Source organism: Neopsephotus bourkii, unplaced genomic scaffold (assembly GCF_033783945.1).
Source record: "Neopsephotus bourkii isolate Nb327-2 ecotype Australia unplaced genomic scaffold, CSIRO-AGI_Nbou_v1 NB_1037, whole genome shotgun sequence".
Classification (NCBI taxonomy): domain Eukaryota; kingdom Metazoa; phylum Chordata; class Aves; order Psittaciformes; family Psittacidae; genus Neopsephotus; species Neopsephotus bourkii.
This window is the reverse complement of record NW_026901526.1, coordinates 3517306-3537378: the sequence shown is the minus strand read 5'-3', so window position 1 is coordinate 3537378 and position 20073 is coordinate 3517306. Positions and strand designations below refer to the sequence as shown.

The 20073-nt window shown below is 38.9% G+C and overlaps 1 protein-coding gene across 1 annotated transcript in view; it reads left to right on the top strand.

Moving 5' to 3' along the window:
* The window catches only part of GRID2 (glutamate ionotropic receptor delta type subunit 2), a 581701-nt gene that overhangs the window by 260424 nt on the left and 301204 nt on the right, over nucleotides 1–20073 (top strand). The window contains exon 2 of the mRNA XM_061360976.1: nucleotides 17065–17349. Within this exon, the coding sequence (XP_061216960.1) occupies nucleotides 17065–17349 (285 nt within the window). The remainder of the gene's footprint in view (nucleotides 1–17064; nucleotides 17350–20073) is intronic.

Sequence of the window (20073 nt, the reverse complement as noted above, 5' to 3'; positions counted from 1 at the left end):
TCCTAAGGCTGGAGATTTTCTTCTTTTACATGATAGCTGAGGAATTCATGCAAGCAGTCAGGATATAGGAGCACAATTTTTTTTTCTGCGACAAAAGAGTTGAACTTGTATCTCTTGATAATCACTTTTCTATAGGGACAGAGTGTTTGATGTGAGAGTACTAAGCTGCTGGACCCCTGGGTTACAGTCCTTGTTCAATTACGTGTTTGACAGCCTCCGCAAAGTGAAATGGTCTGAGAGGCAGTCTAGAGCTTCACCACCCAGCATATTCCTGTTCAAGTAGCAACTGGCTCCCTCAGACTGGGGCATATGCAGTGGTGGTGTTATGTAAAGAAGAAATCGGGGTCTAAATCCTCCACATCCTGAATGATTGCCTTAATCACTTGTGTGTTGGTTATGTGTGTAGGCATTGCTCACGAGTGGTAGGTCTTTCCAAGTAAGAGGGGCTTAATATTAATGAAAAAATAAATAATTTCCTAGTACTGCAGGCCCTCAAGGAATACCTGCATTTGGGCTGCAAGGTCCCATAAAGGAAAAGTAATTTATCACTGTGGCTGAGCAAGTGGGTAAAGAGCCCAGATTCATGTGAACCAATTTAATTCTGGAATTTGAAGACATCAGCAGCCTTCTGGATAAAAAACTGGTGACCTTTGCTTGCAGAGACAACTGCTGGTAAGAGTTATGCAGAGGTACTGTCTTAGGTCTTCTAAAACACTGTGCCTGTTACATGATAGTTAAAAACCTACTGCAGCCTGTCTATGCTGGGGTGTTACCCATCCTGCTGGGTACATCACTACCACAACTCTAGTGGTAATGATAGATTTTCTGAAAAGATTAAGTCAAGGCTTTATATTCAATTCCACCTTCTGTCATATAGCCTTAAATGCATCTGTACTGATTGACTTGAATTGATAAAATTCATAATGAAACTGTTACAAACTGTAATATTCCTCCTTTTAATCTTTTACAGTGTAGATGCATGGCATACAAAGTAAACACAGTACTACAGTCTGCATTGGGCTGGCTGGAATTTTTCCCCCAGTAATTTAGATTGTTTTGGTGTGTGTTAGTTCAGTTTAGTTTGTAAGACTTGATCTTTAGTTTGTTTAAATTGCAGTGATTTATGGTGTATCTGACAGTGACTCCTTCCTATTCATGTCAGCTTGGAAAGCTATGTGGTATTGTAGATGGAAATTACAGGGTGAAAATCTAGAAAGGTAGAGTGTCCCTTGGCTGGTGCTGTAAGTAAATGTGGAAGGAAGCGTGGCCATCTGTAACTAGAGGCAAAGTCGGTCAAAACCCAGACTTTGCTGGGCAGGCAGTTTCTGCTCACTCACAGATGTCTGCCTTCGCACTGCCAGGCTGTCTGTCTTTGTGTAAAGGTTTCCGTGGTTTAGTTTGTCCAGGCTTACTTAACACCATAAGGCTAGCTCACTTGAAGTAGTCAGGCTTCTGAACTCGCAGAATTGCTAATCCTCTTTTTTTCAGCTATAGGAAAGTGTTTATAGCCTGTACTTGAAAACAGTTGCCCTGTTAATTTTATCATTCTTCACATAAGAATCATCCTCTATAAAGTGTATTGCTTTGTCTAATCTGTTTTTTTGTAACAACAGTATTGTTAACAATTCCCTTTGCAGTTGTACCTATTAAAAATATAACAATGGTATCGGGCTGCTGAAACAGTATTATGTGCTGTAGCCTTCCTTCATGGAAAGAGGAAAAACTTTACAAGCAGCGGTAGTCCCTAGCTCTGCAGCAGGGTGTGCTAGTGTGAATCCCTGAGCCTGGGACAACATCCTATTAACAGCAAAAAGACAATAACAGAAGGCAATGGGCAAGTTTGCATATTCTGCAGCCAGAGGGGTTGCTATTTCTGTTACATATTCCCAGGTATAAAAAACCTGCATGTGAAGAAAGCTGTCCTTTAGCTGATAGAAACAGGAGATAGAGTGACATCTCAGTATACATGTGATTACAAGGCAGTAAGATATATTCAGTTGGAGATTGTATTGCAGAAATAACCATGGCCTGAACAGCATGTGTTCTCTTGGAGAAACAGCCGAATCAGATCCTAGAAAAGGTGGTGTATGAGGATGGCTTGAGATCTGCAGCCCTTTGGAACTTCTGTCTACCTCATAAGAGCTTTTATGATATATTTCATTGTTGTTCTCCAGTGAAATCACATATCTGGCTTTTGGTGATAGACTTGAACACTTTCCCAAGAACCTATACGTGGAAATACAAGGGAACTGAGCTCCCAGGCTCATCTGTGGAAGTTCAGATAGAGGACTTTACTGCAAATCACAATATAGGTAGAGGAATATCTATATAGTTAATTATAGCAAACATCAAAAGTGAAGTTAACACACAAGTTCCATGGTGAAACTGGCTGAAGTTAGTTCCATTGTAGAGGGTAGGTACCCATTTTATCAAAAATGGGTACTAGGATGGAAGAGCTTCATATACATCTGTTCAAGGCCCTGTACCTGCATCTCTTTTGAAGTGAAAGGAAGTCTTGGAAAAACAAGGCCTCTCACAATGGAGCTGGGATAAGGCATGTTCTGGTGTCCTCAACATAAAAAGGACATGGAGCTGCTGGAGCAAGTCCAGAGGAGGGCCACGAGGATGATCCGGGCACTGGAGCACCTCCCGTATCGGCTGAGAAAGTTGGGGCTGTTCAGCCTGAAGAAGAGAAGGCTGCGTGGAGACCTCATAGCAGCCTTCCAGTATCTGAAGGGGGCATATAGGGATGCTGGAGAGGGACTCTTCATTAGGGTTATTATCTCCATTAGTGATAGGACAAGGGGTAATGGGTTAAAACTTAAACAGGGGAAGTTTAGATTGGATATAAAGAGGAAATTCTTTACTGTTAGGGTGGTGAGGCACTGGAATAGGTTTCCCAGGGAGATTGTGAATGCTCCATCCCTGGCAGTGTTCAAGGCCAGGTTGGACGAGGCCTTGGGTGATATGGTTTAGTGCGAGGTGTCCCTGCCCATGGCAGGGGGGGTTGGAAGTAGATGATCTTAAGGTTCTTTTCAACCCTAACTATTCTATGATTCTATGTTGATGATGCGAGACCTGGGGGGCATTCCTAAGGCATTTAATGGAGTTATAATTTAGATTGCCACCAAAACCTCAGAATCTTAGGATGCCTTAAGTGCTTACTGGCACTAACCAGTCCAAAACCCATGAGGTTATAGGGAAAAGGAGTGTTTCCCACTGGAAGAAGCTGTTGAGGCGGTTAAATTAGTAGAAAAATTTCTTTAAGCAGAGCTTTTTACTGCATTTCCAGAACCATGTTCTTATTTTGTTTTTGTTTGGTTTTTTTTTTTTTTTTATATTTTTGTGTTTTAAATACTCCATCAGGTCCCATTGTTTGCAAATCTTTGAGATGCATGAAGATACCGGGATTACTCTTGATCATTATTTTAACACTGGTTTTGGCTCTAGAAATGGCACTCATACTGATAGTAAGACGATTCAGGGTTTGTTTTGTTTTGGTTTGGTTTGTTTTTCATCTCCCTTTTCTGTATCCCCTTTTATTTCTTACTTTGCAAAGTGTCATTTGACAGTCCTTATATGTGTTTCAGACTTCTGTGCATATCATCTTATTCTGGGGTATTTGACATTGCTCATCTGCCTTTATAGAAAATAATAAGGAATGAAAGCTGCATTAATTCAAGTGTCAATTTCAGGCTAGAAAAGGCTTTCATTTTCTATTGTGGGGACAAAATCACTGCATTTTTGGTCATCTTTTGTACTAATACTAAATATGCATCTGTGTTAATTGAAGCTTTATGAAGCACTGACCTTAGACTTTTTCTGTGGTTGGATGACTTTAAAGGCTTAGAAATGCAGGGAGCTTCCATAAATGATTGAGACTATGTTCTTAATGATGAAAGCTGTGTTTTGCATCTGGCCCATGCAGCTTGTCTTGGAATATTGCTGTGCACAAGAAGTTGGAGAGCCTTGTAATATCTTCTGTGTATACATACGTGTTTGTGTGTATGGGTGCTGCAGGCATACCAAATAAGGAAATGCATGCATCCAATTCTTAAGAAAAAAAACAACAAATAAAGCCCCACAAAATAAAATTTCTGATGTATTGACTATGTTCCTCTTAAAGATTATCAGTATCAAAAGCATCAAGGAGGAGAGAATGAGAGAAAAATACAGGCTAACAGTGCCTTGGTATATAGCAGCCTGAAATTCCCCTGCTAACAAAAGGAAATAATTGATTCTATGAAATGTGAGAAATGGCAAAGTGTACTTGGCTCTCTCCTCACTAATGCATTAGCGAAAACCAGGCACGGCTCTTGGAAAAGTCAGAAAACTTCACACCTTTCAAAACTGGTGAAATGAGATCAGGGCTATTTGCTAAGCTTAAGCCTCCTGTTTTATACAAGTTCTGCAGAAGCGAACTTGCACACAATGGAATAATGTACTAGAATTATGCAAAGTCATGCGTTACAGTGCATTTTGAAATTATTTACTCTTGGCAGCTAGTCAGCTGTAATTAAATTTCTGAAAGCTGACCTTCTTCCTTCTTTCCATGGAACACCTCTTGCAGCACACTAATGAGATGCAGTGGGAAAGGAAGGCATTGTCTTTTCTTTGATCAGACCAGCCCAGTGGCAGAAAGAACATGTAGGCATTACTACAGTGCCCTTGGCAGTGCTCATGTTATGAAGGAAATTGTACTTTACACGGTCCCAAAGAAACAATTTGGAAATTTCAGCATTTTTCTATTTTGCACACAGGATTCAAACAGCAGACTTAGGCATATATATATATGGACCAGCCTTTTACTGCTTAAGTGCTGGGCAGAAAAAGACACTTGTGTTTTGTAACCCCAGCTTTTCAGATGTGCTGCTTTATCTGTTATATACTTCAGATATTTTGGTAAAATGGGAATAACTATCCTTCCTTGCTTTCATAAAGGATTAGACATGCCTGTATGAAAAGAATACTATTTATGTCAGTTCTTTATTTTGCCTCTTTGCTCTCCTACAGCATGATAGCTGTAGTACTGAAGATCAGCTGGGGGTAGCTAGTGCTCTGGTTTAGTGTCAGTTTCAGGGCATCACTGCAAGCTGTGTAAGCTAAATGACGGTGGGTCCTTTTTCCACATGGGTGCAGGACTCAGTACTGGAGCTAAACACACAGGTGTGATGCCTCAGAGGAGTCTGACATCTGAAGCAAACAACCCCGAGTTTTATGCTTCTCCTGTGATGTCGCATAGAAAAAATGATGCTATTTGCAATGCACAGCCAGGAGCTCTGTGTATACACTATAAGCCTAGTTCTTCCCTCATTCACATCCAGTAGTGACAGACCAACTCACTTGAAACTTGTGAGGTGTGATACCAGTGCAAAATGAATAAATGCACCAAGAAGGCAGAATTCTGTAGTGGAGTCAATACTCTTGTTGTATGGAGTTATTGTGGCAGTGCCTTTTATGAAAAAGCTGGAGAAGGGAGAAAATAACTTCAGTCACTCTATGAAATGCTGCGTCCACAGGATCTGCAATAAAGGGATGAAGTTGCTGGTATCTGAAGTAACTCAGGGAGCACTGGAGCTTAGAGACAAAAACAAAAGATTTAACAGAGATAGGAAGAAAATTGTAGCTTCATTTGAGGGAAAAGCAAGCAAGTAGACTCAGCAGTTTAAGTGCTTCACTCCACATGGTGTTCCTGCACATAGTGCTTCCTTGCACTATATAGGCCATGGAAAACTATATCTGCTTCAGTTCTGGAGCTGAGATCATTGTTTTTTTTTTCTTCCCACATGGTTTTGTGCTTGTTATGGAGAGATGCAGTTCTGAAATGCTATTTATAGGCAAAGGGAAGCTTTTCCTCTGATTCCAAGTAGGACTTGAGTCAGCTGATTTTTGATAGTTGATTGGGTATGCCTTTTGTTGGAACATGTCTCTTCATTGTCAGAAGTGGGTTTTCAATCTGGCAATTCTGTTTACCATGACGTGCATGGTTTAGAACAACTGCTGCTTTCAGTTAAGGTTGTTTATTGCCACTCAAATACTCCTTATTGAAAACATGTATTTTCCATTTTTGATTTATGCAAATTTCTTTTCCTATGACATTGGAAAAAGTCAAAATCAAAGTTGCATTGCATTCTTTTCCTGGCATCTCTTGCAACCGTTAAAGTCAAAGCAATCTCAGTAAAAGGTTACAACTGGCAGCAAAGGAACAATGCACCATTATTATTCCTGGAGAAAGAGAACAAAACCAGACTCTCAGGCACATTTTTCCTTCTCTCTCCTCTTCACTCACTGCTTCACTCACTGATGCTGCTGTCAAGCCCTGCTGCTGCTGCTGCTTTGTCTATAGCATTCACCAATTTGAATTCTCTTCAGTATCCTTTTAACTGACACGTTTACTCTCAATGCATTGGCTATCTACCACATCAGCTGTTACAGTATCACAGTCACTGGCCTCCTTGCTGTATCTTTTGCTGTCTCCCATTACTCCCACATTACAGCAACTGCATCCTCCTCCTTGATGTCTAAATTGATTTATTACCTCCCAACTGCAAATCTCACTGCCTCATCACTTGCCATCTGACATTTAAGATCCTTTTCCATGATTTCAAAGCCCTGATTATATCCCTTTTACTCATACTCCTTTACTGTTCCTTGCAAAAGTCCATGGCTTCTCTTTTTTGCTATCCCCATGATTTCCACTAGTAATGCTTTAGCGTATCTCATTGCATATATTCACTATAAGAGAATTGTGCCCTCAAGCCTTTTTAAATGTGTTGCTCTGGGTTTCACCATCTTACCTCAATACTTCATGATTTTCCTTCAGTTGAAGACTGTAATTTTCCTTGTGAAATGATTACTCTTTTATTGAATACTTCTACTTGTAATACATTCACCATGTCTTCTGGCATTTCCTGTTATCCAGAAAGACATCTCCCACCTACAGCTCTGCTTTTATTTACCTCATTCACCCCCTTCCATTAGGTACCTGCTGGTGTCTCAATATTGTGGCATGTGCCCACCATCCCCCATAATCAGTAGTGCTCTTGCTCTGGGGTCCCTATGTATCTGGAACTCTTTGTCACTTAGTTCCATTGTTGTAGGGCACATTGCCTAGTCTTTAAAATCTTTACTTTTCATGAAGCTTAGTTATATTGAGCTAAGAACATAAAACGCTTTCAGTGGCAAACTAATGCTCAAAACAAACAATGAAAAGCTGCAACAAAAGGCTTTGTTGTCAGTCTTTATGCATGTTTTAGCTTGGCATAGAAAACAATTTCCTTGCTTTGCTTTCTGACCTTGGACAAATAATTCCCCTTGGCACATCTGGGTTTTTTCTTCTGTGAAATAGAGATGAAGATGCTGAGCTTCTTTGTAAAGCATTTTCAGAGCTACAAATAAAACAACGTTCTATAAAAATTAGTTATTATTATTCTTATCATGATTGTTATTCTGTGTGTCAGTGAAATAAGCACAATTTCTATTCTTAGCAAATAGTGATGGTGATAGTTGTTTTGAATCGTCTAAGGCTTTCTTGAGTGGCTAAGTTGCTAATGGAACTGATGTTCTGTACTCCTACAGACTTCTCAGTTTTTTCACAACCATGTATTTTTTGCAGCTGATGTACTGTCTTTCTTGCCTTTTTTATTCTCTTACAAAGCTTTTCTTATCTTGATGTAGTCTTGTTTCCTTCTTTCACAGCAAATGCAAGGTCTGGCCTTAGTATTGTTTGCTGTTCAAATTGCTCTGAACCACTTGTCTGGTAGAATTGTCTCTTTTTTTCTTAAAGAAAAAGAAGAAAAGAAAAATAAAGGGGGGGGGAAGAATGAAATGTGTGCCTTTTTTGGTTTATGGAAACATTTTTCTCTCTACAGTCCCACATTGAAAAAAAAAAAACAAAAAAACAAAAAAACCCTAAAAAAATGTTCTACTGTCCCCTTAGCAGATCATTCCCTGAAATTTTGCCATTTGCACTATAGGAAAGAAAGCACTCTCAGGTTGCTGTTCACAGATTTCTTTTCCTTTGGGGGATGGTCTTATTTTGAGTGTTTTTCTTCTGTAATATCTGTGCTTGGGAGAATGCCAAGCTCATCCAGGGCAGCACAGGCAGCTCTTTCCATTGTAGGGCTTCCAATTAAACTAATGCTACCAGCTGTGTGTTCTTTTGTCTGCTCTGGACTAGGTTGTGGTATTGTGCTTTGCACTGCATCTCTCCACCAGAGCCTGTTGTCTCCATACTAATAGTTTGGGCAAGAAAGGGGGAGCTACGAAACATGAACACTCAGAAAAGAGGGTTTGTAAAGGAACTTCCAGACAATATGAGTTAAGCTAAGAAATGGGCTTCTAACCTTGGGAAAAACGTTTAAGGGGAAAACAGAGATGTAATCCTTTCTATTTACATCATGCAAAAGTGTTTCACAAAGGTGTCAAAAGTGTCATAATCGCCAAAGAGAAATCACATTATTCATCCAGAATTCGTCACGCAATGAAGTAATGGCAGAGGTGGGACCAGGATATGAGCCTTCAGATTCTCAGTCTAGTGCCAAATCATCTGCATCTTGTTGTTTCTTGATACTGGAGGAGATAGGGTGAAGCAGATGTTTGTTTTTTTTTAATTTATTTTTTTTAAGAGATGGAGGAGGAAACATGAAGAGGGAGTGCAAGATGCTTCGCCTGGTTGGAGCAAGCAGAGTGAGAATAGGCAATGGGATGATGAAAGGCAGTGTTCCGCAATGCTCAGGGGAAGAAAAAGCAGATAGGAAGTTAAAGTTAGATCCAAGATAGAAAGGCTGGAAGGGAAAAATGCCTGACAATCTGACTGATAGGTGGCAAGGAAAGTGTAATTTTTGTCAAATGGCATAAAGTTCAGTGCTTTATTCTCTTAACAAGACTGTTGCCCTAACTTGTTTTGAGCAAGTCCATAAAATAAGAATTACTGATGCTCAAGGTTTAAACCGGTTTTGTTGTTGATATTTTTTCCCCAACACTTATACACAGACTTTCAGAGAACACTGAACTAGAGTAACTCCCTGTGATTTTATCAGAATGTTATCTTTTGCTGAAATTGTCTCTAATTTTATGTTAAGCTGCTTTAAGACACAGCCTTTTTGTTTCTGTATAATTGTTGCTATGCAGCAATTGTCTGCTCTGCAGCAAGCAAGCTAGCTATTAAAAAGGGTATCAGACACTATGTGCAGCTTAATAACTTCTCGAATGGTGCTGGGTAGGGATGCGAAAATACTCAGCAACCGTTCAAGGGCAAGGATGAGCAAAGTAAGGGATGGAGGAAGTTGCGCAGTACTAAAGTAGTATATGCTTCATCATTACACAGGTAATCAAGTGTAATCTAGTGGTGGTTACAAATGAAATTAAAAATCTTCATTTTGCTGAATGGATGAATGGAAATTGCTCATGCAGTACTTTGAGCAAGGATTCTGGCAGGTGTGGTTTGGCTTGAGTCAGTGAGGGATCAGCACATGAAAAGGGAGGATTTTAGAGTCATTCTTGGAATCCAGGCGCTTGTTTCTTTTCATTCCTTATTTTTCAATGAGCTACATTAATTTTGCAGATAGATATCCTGTTGGGATGCCAGGATCCTAGAGGTCAATTTTATGATGTGCCTCTAGCCCTTTGTCCAATGACTGTCACTGCCTGGCTTTAGTTGATTTAATCTCATTCTTTCCCTGCTCCTCTTCACCCATTAGTGCTCATATCAGACCCTTCTACAACAGTGCTAGCAAGGCACAGTGTCCTCTGGCCAGATCTATAAATGTCCCAGCCTCTTTTTACCTCTCAACCACAGACAACCTGAAAAGCTGTAGCATTTTTGGGGGGTAGCATATTAATGTTCACATGCTAGAGGAGATGGCAGCTAAAGCCATTCTTTAGCTGAAGATTTGTGTCTTTGTAACTTCTTTAAAATGTTGGAAGTTTTTAGTGTTTTCCAAATCAGTTCAGGCTTCTTGAAAGGCTAGGAGCCTTCACTCCTCTGAGACAAAATGTGGCTGCATTTGTTGAATACTGAGTGAAACAAGATTTAAAATACAAGACATTTTACTGCTGTTTCTTCGCCTAGTGTGGTAATCTGCCAAGATACGTGTCCTCTGTGTGCATCTGCAGTATTGAACAGAAGAGCTGCAGGTTGGCTTGCAAGGAGCTAACAAAAAATACATCTGGACTTTTGTCCAAAAAGAAAACTTTCAAAGCCTTCAGTTTGGTAGCCTTTGCAAGCCGCGTTTCTTTCAAGCTCTCCCATTGCATCCTGCAAGAGAAGGTGTCAAAATACCTTTCTGTGTATAAATCATGCCTCCCTTCAAACTTCTAGTTTATGTTTTCAATGCTCAGATGAATTATTAAATTTTAATGTGATGGATTTAACATTACCATAATTGACAAAGCCTGTATACAGAAAGAAATCTGACCCAGAAAAGACTCTCACAAAATGATTTTCAGTAAAAACATCCAAAGGTTGTTGTGGTGCAACAGTGATGCAAATGTGCTCTCTGGTAATATCTGTTACTCTTAGATATCAGAAGTTTGGATTATTTTTCCCAAACAAAGAAGTCACAAGGCTTAGGAAACACAGCTGTTAAGACTCAAACACAAGTTTATTTTACAGTCAGGACAAACTAAAATCCTTTAAAGGTTAATTGCAAGTGAATTTAAAACACTGTTAGTAGTCTGAGTTGTGGATAATGTAGTGGAGGGGAGGGGGAAATTGGCTAATGTTTACAGAGAAGATGTAAATGAAGTGGCTTTCTATAACCTTATCAAGAAAAGGAACAGGATAGACTCTATTATCTGCACTGCAGAGGAGAATATTCTTTAAATCCAGTCAATAATATTCCCTCCCCCCACCCACACTCCCCATCTTCCCCTTATTTCCTTCTGAATAATTTTCAGGATATATTAAAAACGTGCTGTCACTCATCTCAAAATAATTCAGTTCTAAGACTGGGATAAACCATTGTGTTATAAAGGAAAAATAATTTGCAAGAGTGGAATCACTATCCAGAAGTGACTGAAAGGATTTACTGAAAATTGGAGGCTAAGCTCACTTAATCATGGGTCTCATAATCACACCTTATCCTTACTTCTTGCATCTGAGATTATGAACACCAAACAAAAGGACCTGTAGTTTATTTGTTTCAACTTCTTGTAAGTTTTATGGAATCATAGAATAGTTAGGGTCAGTAAGGACCTTAAGATCATCTAGTTCCAACCCCTGTGTCATGGGCAGGGACACCTCACACTAAACTATGTCACCCAAGGCTCTGTCCAAACTGGCCTTGAACACTACCAGTCTTTTCATGTCTTCTTTTCATGTGAATACATTCTCTTTCTGCAGTGAATTCATGAAAGTTTTGGGACTGTTGTTTTAAGGTGACAAAGACCAAAAAATTTCATTGTGGTTAGCATCACCACTTCATGAAGAGGGAGCTTTAAAGAAATCCAGACTTTAACCTTATTCCTTACCTTTTGCAACAGGGAATTTGAATGCTAGAGTCCCTCAGTCTTCACTATCATCCTGAAACTAAGAAAAGATTTGAGGAGCAGCCAGCACCATATTATTCTCAAAGTAAACAAGAGCTAATAGCTTGTATTTTCAAAGCTGCATAAAAGTTCTGATTGCCTAATATCCATTTAAAGGTGCTGAAGTCACCTGCCATTGTATTTTTCCCCTTGAATCAGCTGTTTATCCTGATTTGGATGTGGATTAGTCCAAATGGGGTGACTCACCTTCTACAGAAATCGAGGGAAAACTAATTTGGCCTAATCATATGGAGCCCTACTGGTTTCAGAGTCCTTGGAGCACTTCCAAAACACAGAGCACAGGTACAGGGAAAATACTGTTTATAAGGTCTCACTCTCTGTCCGAAACAGAAATATCAGTGAAGAGAGGGTTGTTTGTTTGTTTTCTTCATGTTCAGCTAAGTGTTTTTGAGGCAATTCTCTATGGGGAAAACAACCAGGAGTAGTGAGATTGAAATGATGCCAGCTTTGGAAAGGACATCCAGGGGATGTCGTTGGGGTGTCCAAGTCAGGCCCATGGGACCAGGACTCTGGGAAGATGGTTTAGATCTAATTTCCATTCACTCAACATATACTCAAACAAACAGTACAGTTCTGGAAGGAGCTTGGTAGTTTTTTAACTTGTAGAAGATGAAAAGGACCCTAAAATACATCCCTGATTATTTAAAGGGATACTAGCCACTTTTTATGTACAGTATTTAGCATTTTCAAATAAATACTATTAAGAGTTGGTCTGACTTTGTTTACCCTGGAAATTAGGGCTGTTACTGAAGTCTCCTGAGATCTTATGCTAAATTTTTTTGTTGTTGTTTTTTCAATTTGTGGTGTATGAGGGTGGTTTGTTATGATTTATTATCAGGAAGAAAAAGGGAGAAATCAGTAAAAAAATGGTCACATTTGTAGAAATAAATCTCAGTAGTCCTTTTTGGTGCCTCTTATTTATTCCTGCATCTTTTTTTAAGTTTGCTCTTATATATATATATATATATATATATATATGTATATATAAAATTTTATTTTTTTTTTCTAAATTACAGCAACTAGTTATTTAAGGATGTACCTTTGTTTCCATTTTACAGAAAGCACATTTTAAGGACACATTTGTAACCATAGCCATTTAAATCTGTTTTGCTAAAAGTGCTTATACAGGCTGATAGGCTAGAAGTAAATTATTTATTTCAAGTTGAATTGTCTATGCTCTTAGTTAAAAAAAAAAACATACTGAACACAAAAATAAGGGGTTTATTTTCTTTAGATGCTGTGCCAAACTAACCTAGATGAGACTATACTCTAAAACACGTCTCTTTGTGCTACTGTGATCAGCCCACCAGTGTTGGAAATTCAGTAACTTCTCATTTGGAGAAAGGCAAGATAAGCTGAAGGGTTAAATGTAATGTAGGATTCACACCAGTGTGTGCTATACATGCTGTGTGCTATATGTGCTGTGTAAATCTACAGTGGAGAAACATTTTGAATTATCGAAAGAAGCATGACCAGCAGGTCGAAGGTTGTGATCCTGCCCCGCTACTCTGCGCTCGTGAGACCTCACTTGGAGTATTGTGTGCAGTTCTGGTGTCCTCAACATAAAAAGGACATGGAGCTGCTGGAGCAAGTCCAGAGGAGGGCCACAAGGATGATCAGGGGACTGGAGCACCTCCCGTATGAAGACAGGCTGAGAAAGCTGGGGCTGTTCAGCCTGGAGAAGAGAAGGCTGCGTGGAGACCTCATAGCAGCATTCCAGTATCTGAAGGGGGCCTATAAGGATGCTGGAGAGGGACTCTTCATTTGGGACTGTAGTGATAGGACAAGGGATAACGACTTCAAACTTAAACAGGGGAAGTTTAGATTAGATATAAGGAAAAAGTTCTTTACTGTGAGGGTGGTGAGGTCCAGGAATGGGTTGCCCAGGGAAGTTGTGAATGCTCCATCCCTGGCAGAGTTCAAGGCCAGGTTGGATGAAGCCTTGGGTGACATGGTTTAGTGTGAGGTGTCCCTGCCCATGGCAGTGGGGTTGGAAGTAGATGATCTTAAGGTTGTTTCCAACCCAAACCATTCTATGATTCTATCCTATTTTATAGACATTCTAGATAATCTGTCCATGCAGTGTGTAAAATTCTGTGATCAGTTTTATTCCTTTAGCCAGTGAGATCCAGTTTTTAACAGCAGCTTCTACCTGGTGGTTATGAAAATGACCGAATATCTGGACAACTTATGTATAAACATAGCTTGTAGTATGGAACAGTAGTGTTTTATAAACACTATCACTAAATTTTCTGTTCCTTCTTTGTTAAACTTGCAATACTTTGTTGAGCTTGCAGAGCTGTGTACAAGTCCATTTGAATTTGACATTTCTACTGTCCTGACTGAGGACTTAATAGACACAGTAATATTTTCCTTATTCTAGTTGATGGCAAACTAATATTCCTTGATTGTATTGGCAGGAGACTACATACCTGCTTGGTCATAGTAAATGGAATTTCAGTAGAGTTTTGAATGCAAGATAGCATTTAAGTACTTTTATGCCTGTGTGTGGATTTTTTTAATGTAGGTGGGACAAAATCAACTTGGATATCTCAGGCTCAAGAACAGAATGCAAACAGGATTTCAAATATGTTTGAACTAGAGCTTTTAGTCAATTGATAAGATATAGTTGAAAGGTTTGGATCACTTGGAAAAGGATTTAACAGAGCTTTCATTTGTAAGGGTGGAAAAAAAGGGTTAAGAAAACATCTAAACCTTAGTCTTATGCTTTTTAGCAATCAGCTCTTCTGCTGAAGCCAATGGAAGTTTTGCTTGGCTAAGGAATATATAAATACCATACATGATAGTTTGACATATTGTACAGGCTTTGTATGTGCTTGTATTGTAGAAATTATATTTCTGTTTGAAGAATAATCCAGTCATACTGACTCATGCACTCGTTTTCTAGAAAAGCCTACCTCTGGGATAACAGTCCTTTTTCCAGCAGCTAACTCTGTGTATTAAATAGCCACTAAGTGTACAGGAATAAACTCTATTTGTGAGCATAATGAAGTGCATATTGTCCCAGGCCAGCACACATGATTCTCATAAGCGTAACATGGAAGAAAGAGCCACACAGGCAACTTCAATCCTGAGGCTATTGTAACAAATGGGGTGCAGTGTCAAGAGAAAAGATTTTAATCCTTTATTCAGTTTGCCAGTATTAGCATTTGGCCCTGTGGAGGTAAATGTTCCATGCTGCTTTCTTCCCCTTCATATTTCAATAATAATTATCACAAAATCCATGTTTCCCAAGTCAGAACATTATGGGGAACGTACTGATTATGCTCGGTCTGAAAGCATGCCTGGAAATGTAGGCGTTTTCAAGCAATTTTTGTAACAAAGTTTGACTCTGCTATATTTTTAAAAGTCATGTGTGACAGACTAAGGTTACACTGTGTATTTTTTTTTAACAGGTAGCATCAGGGCCATGTAGACTTAAATTTTCATTGATTTAAAAGCAGACTTTTGCAAAACCTAGCATTGATTTTATTTGTCTATTGCTGTATAGCTATAAAGGTATGCATTGACATATAGCTACAGATATTTATTGGTGGATAGGTCAATATATCACTAAAAATAATTTGCTTCGCAAGCAGTAGGTTACTCACTGGGATATGCAACCTAGATATTGCAGGGCTTGGTGCAGGAGAACCACATAAAGAAAAAGATTCAGCACCTCCCTACAACGATAACTTGACAAGGCTTTTATCCTTGTTGAAAGTGATGATGACGAATGTAACAAGCAGCATAAAAGATGAATACCTAATAAGATTGTTTTGAAATGTTCTGAATTTTAGTAACTTGTGAGATACTGGTAATTTTTTTGACCAATTACCCGTGATCTTGGTGCTTCTCTGAAAGAAGATACTTGTGGTTGTTGAAAATGTATTACCTTCAACCTGAAGCCGAGAAGCTGGTCCAGAAGCTGAGCTATATTCAGAGAATATACAGAGGGAACACTTTATCCTAAGCCATAACACTTTGAAACCCCTCTGTGGAAACACTTGCCCTCCCATATTTATCTGCATGAAGGAATTCAGAAGTGTTTCCATCAGACAGAGCCTCAACAGCATCTGCATGCTATGGGGGTCCACCGCAGCATGTTCCAAATCCCTGTATCCAACGAGAATAATGCACTGGCATTAGAAGGTAGTTCTCTGCATTCATGAACTCCTGTGCTGTTCTTTGGCTACAAAGTCACTCTCCACATATGCCTGAATGTGGAACTCCATTCCTCACACTGTAAATATTCCCACTGAAATCAATAAGTGTTTGCGAACTAAAACATTAGTCACAATAAGAGCCATATGATATGAAGCAACAGGTCTGGCACTAAAATATGTTTTCATATTTTTAGGGGAATGTATTCTCACATGTGGGTTTCTTGGTTTTGCCTGCTCCTGTTGTGTGCTCAGAATATTCCTGCAAAATACGTAATTGCACATTTTAGTATTAGATATTAATATGTAAATGCATATTACTCTTTACTGTCCCATTACCTAATTTACATGTATAAATGCAGGTTTATTGCAGGTGTAGCTTTGCCAGTGGCATATTGAGTATTTCAAAATTTAGTCTTAGGTGTGCTCTGGGGAATTATGGTACAAGCCTGTGCTGTTTCGTCATTCGAGTTCTCAAGTCTGTTAGAAACACAATATAAACACTTGACTGTGCTTTATTTCACAGGGCAATCCTTCAAAATTGCAGACCTAATCATTATTAATTAAGTTTATAATTAGTAATTGCGTTAACTTTAATAATGGTAAACACATTTGGTATTAATGTGGATGTCATTAGTATTGTACTTCAGACTGCTGTTATTTTTGTGTTATTTTTGCGTAAACAACTCCATGCCTTTCTTATAGAAGTCAGGAGAGTGTATAGAAATTGTTTACTGAATTTTGAAAATACTTAGCTATATATAAGACTAGATTTGGGGATTTTTTCATTTGTTTATTTTAAGAAAAAAGAATAAGTTAGGAAAGATTATCAAATATATCCCCTAAAACCCAGAAGCAACTCAGTTTTTCTTGGACATGTTAATGTCTGTAATCTTATTCAGTTGTCTTCAAAAGTTGACAGTCATCCTGAGCTGTTCTTTCTTCAAATTTTCTCTGTATAATGCAAAGATCCTATTCGTGGAGTTGTTGTGCTAGACTTTGAAGAGTGCTTATCTCCTTGGGTGGTCATGCTAATTCAGTAGCTGGAATCAGTTCTTAATGTTCCTCAAAAGGCCCAGGGGTGGGTCTTGTTTTTAAGGGGTAATTAGTTTCTAGGCAAGATGGACATGGCAGTCTTCCAGCTTTCACCACAAGACAGCGGAAATTGAATCAAGAAGCCTCATAATTTTAATGAATTTCAGGTCTGATTTACTCAATGTGTACAATGTGATCCATATTTCACTTGATTGAACCTGTTGTGTTTCAGTTCCCAGAGTCTGTGTTTCAGCAGCAAAATAGGCCCTATGCACTGAACCTCTCTCACCTCAAATATTGCTGTGTTTTCTTACAGCCTGTGACCTGATGAACCAAGGCATCCTGGCTCTTGTTAGCTCCATTGGCTGTACGTCAGCAGGATCCCTGCAGTCACTGGCAGATGCCATGCACATCCCTCACCTCTTCATCCAGCGCTCAACAGCAGGAACGCCAAGGAGCGGTTGCGGGCTCACCAGGAGCAACCGCAATGATGACTACACACTCTCCGTCCGCCCCCCTGTCTACTTAAATGATGTCATCTTCAGGGTGGTCACAGAATATGCCTGGCAGAAATTCATTGTTTTTTATGACAGTGACTATGGTAAGTATTTATTTAGCAGGGTGACTTTTATTAAATCCATAATTATGTTGAAAGCAGTCACATTACATTTTTATAGTCTTCCAATAAATTATGTTTTGCTTGTGAACATTTATGGTTCTGTCAGCATTTCATAGCACCTCAGAGAAATCTATTTCTAAAATTCATCAACATTTACAGGTTTACTTGATAATTTCTTTGTTAGAGTTAACTGATATATGGAGAACTTACCTGGCTTTCTATTCTGCCCATGTTTATGAAGCGTAAGTACAGGTAGAGAGTGTTTAGCTCTGTAGGACAAAGAACTTGAGGAGGAGGGCCTGGAGAAGACAAGACAATGTTCCTTCTATTTTGAGTTCATTCAGTGCTCCTGAAAAGTTCTGAGTTGATGGTTGTGTGATAGGGTAAGTGTGACACACATGGTGGCATCACAAGGCTGTGCCGTCCAGCTCGGTAACTCAGCCAAGTTCGGTACAGGTATTTTCTAAGGCTGAGAGGAGAGCTGAACGGATTTCTCAAGTGTAGGTGCATTATCTAACAAATGGTCTTGTTTTCTATGGAAAATTGCTTTGAAACCAGACCTGTTTTCTTCAGATGCATCCATAATTCATAAGTAATCATGACTGGTTTGGATGAACATTTTATAACTTATTTTCAAAGTTAAATCTTTAAGTTATGGAAAAATGCTCACTTCAGCGACTTGCTGTGCATAATATCTGGTTCATTCAGGTCAGATATTATTGATTTTTCTGTTCCCTGGCTACATAATAAATTCTTAAATTAGAAAGATAGAAAATGATGAATAGGAGGACCCCTATTTATAACTAAGCAGCACCTAAAAGCACCAGCTGTAGGATAAAGAACATACACCAAAAAAACCCATCCAAAAAGCTTGCAGCAGATTATTTTTGTTCTTGTTATATGAATTCCTGTATTTAAGTAATAGTGTACTTATGAAGATCATAATCTTGCCAGCTAAAATATATCTTTTTGCATATATTTTTTAGTTTAACACCCCCCCCCCATGATTGCTGGTTTTGAATAATTATGTCTGTAAGCTTTAGTTTTAAGTTATCCAAATTCCATTATTTAATTTGAGAATGAAGTTCAGACATCATGTTGTTTTGTCCTTGATTTCTGGGTAAGAATCTCACTAGCATGTGTCTTATGTAAAACAGATGCCTGCCTGCGAAGGGTAAGTTTCAGACCAGTAGCTCATTCAGTGACATATCACCTCCAGACATGACATGTAACAGATACAAAGTCTTTCTACCAGCCTTTATGGTGTTCTGACTTCAGTAGTCTACATGTAATGCCATACTAGTCAAAACAGATTGGTAATCCAAATTGAATCAGTGGACATCGTCATGTACATCAGGAAAAGGGTGTAAAAAAAAAAAACAACCCTGCATTTAGTAGATGTTGATCAGTCTATCCCCTTTCTAGCCATTTGTGTGGTTTGGGTATTTTGGGTGGGGTTTTTGTATTTATTTGAGGGGTTTGTGTTGTCTATTTTGTTTTGTTTATGTGTGTGCATAGTTTGGGACTAATACCACAAAATAGCATTGACATACAACCTCAGTTTCAAGTTAAGCTACAACTTTGAATAGCGCTATTGTTTCTTTAAAGTGTGATAAATCCTTGACTTCGTCAGCCATCTGAGGGCAGCAAGAAGTTTCTGTAATTTCTTTTTGATTCCTACAGGGTTTTTTATAAAATGTTGTTGCTGATTTCACTGACTGCCTCCTCCTCCACTTGTAATAAGGAACAAGAGAGCAGAAGTTTCAGAGCACCATCTCTAACCCAAGGCCTCTCTTATTTCCATTACCCTGAGAATTGTTCTCTGTCTTTCCAGTTCCTCTCCTTGCTCACAGTGAAATGCCTCTTTAATTCCTTACTATCCTGTTTCAGGTGAAATCATGAGGTTTGACACAGTATTTTGCCTGTTCTTAATTCTCTTAGCCAGTTTTTGATCTATGGGAGTAGTTTTCCTCATACCCATGATGACATTATTTTCTTAGCAGCACATAGAGATCATCTTGCCATCAGTTTGTTATAAATCTGAAAAAATTATGTCACTTTCTCCCTTTTCCCCCCTATTTTATTAATATACTCAAAGCATTTCCAGTATGTTAGCAGTGCACATTTTTCCAGGCTCTCTACTGACTGAAGAGGATCTTGCACAGAGGGAGGGGTGGAAAAATTTTGGGGCATGAAAAGAGAAGCTGGAATCACTTGTTAGTGGATTATAGAGTGGAGAAGTCTGAATTCTGTATTCACCCTGCTTTGAGCAAGAGTTTGGACTAGGCAACCTCCTGAATTCCCATCCCATTAGTCTATGGTTCCATAAAGTTTGGGAGCATTACTATCAACTTCTGTGCCTGTTCTAGAAATCAAGACTGGCCATGCAGACATGGGATGTCAGTCCAGGAGCAAGCAATCCTCTCTGTCAGTGTCAGTGCAGGTAAGGGTGGTTGTAATTTCCTCTGGAAGATCCCAGCTTCATTTGTCAGCTTTCTTAAGAGGATCTGCTGCAGTGAGAGATTTATTTTCTCAGCTCACACAGACCTGAAATCAAAATATAGTTGGAAGCTTTGCTCAGTTTAACTGCTTGCAGCAGTTAGTATTAGACATTTTAATGTAACATTTAGTATTAAACATTAAAGTTAGGTGGCAGAACAAGATTTGCATTAGAATTAAATTCATATTAGGCAGAGATTATTAGTG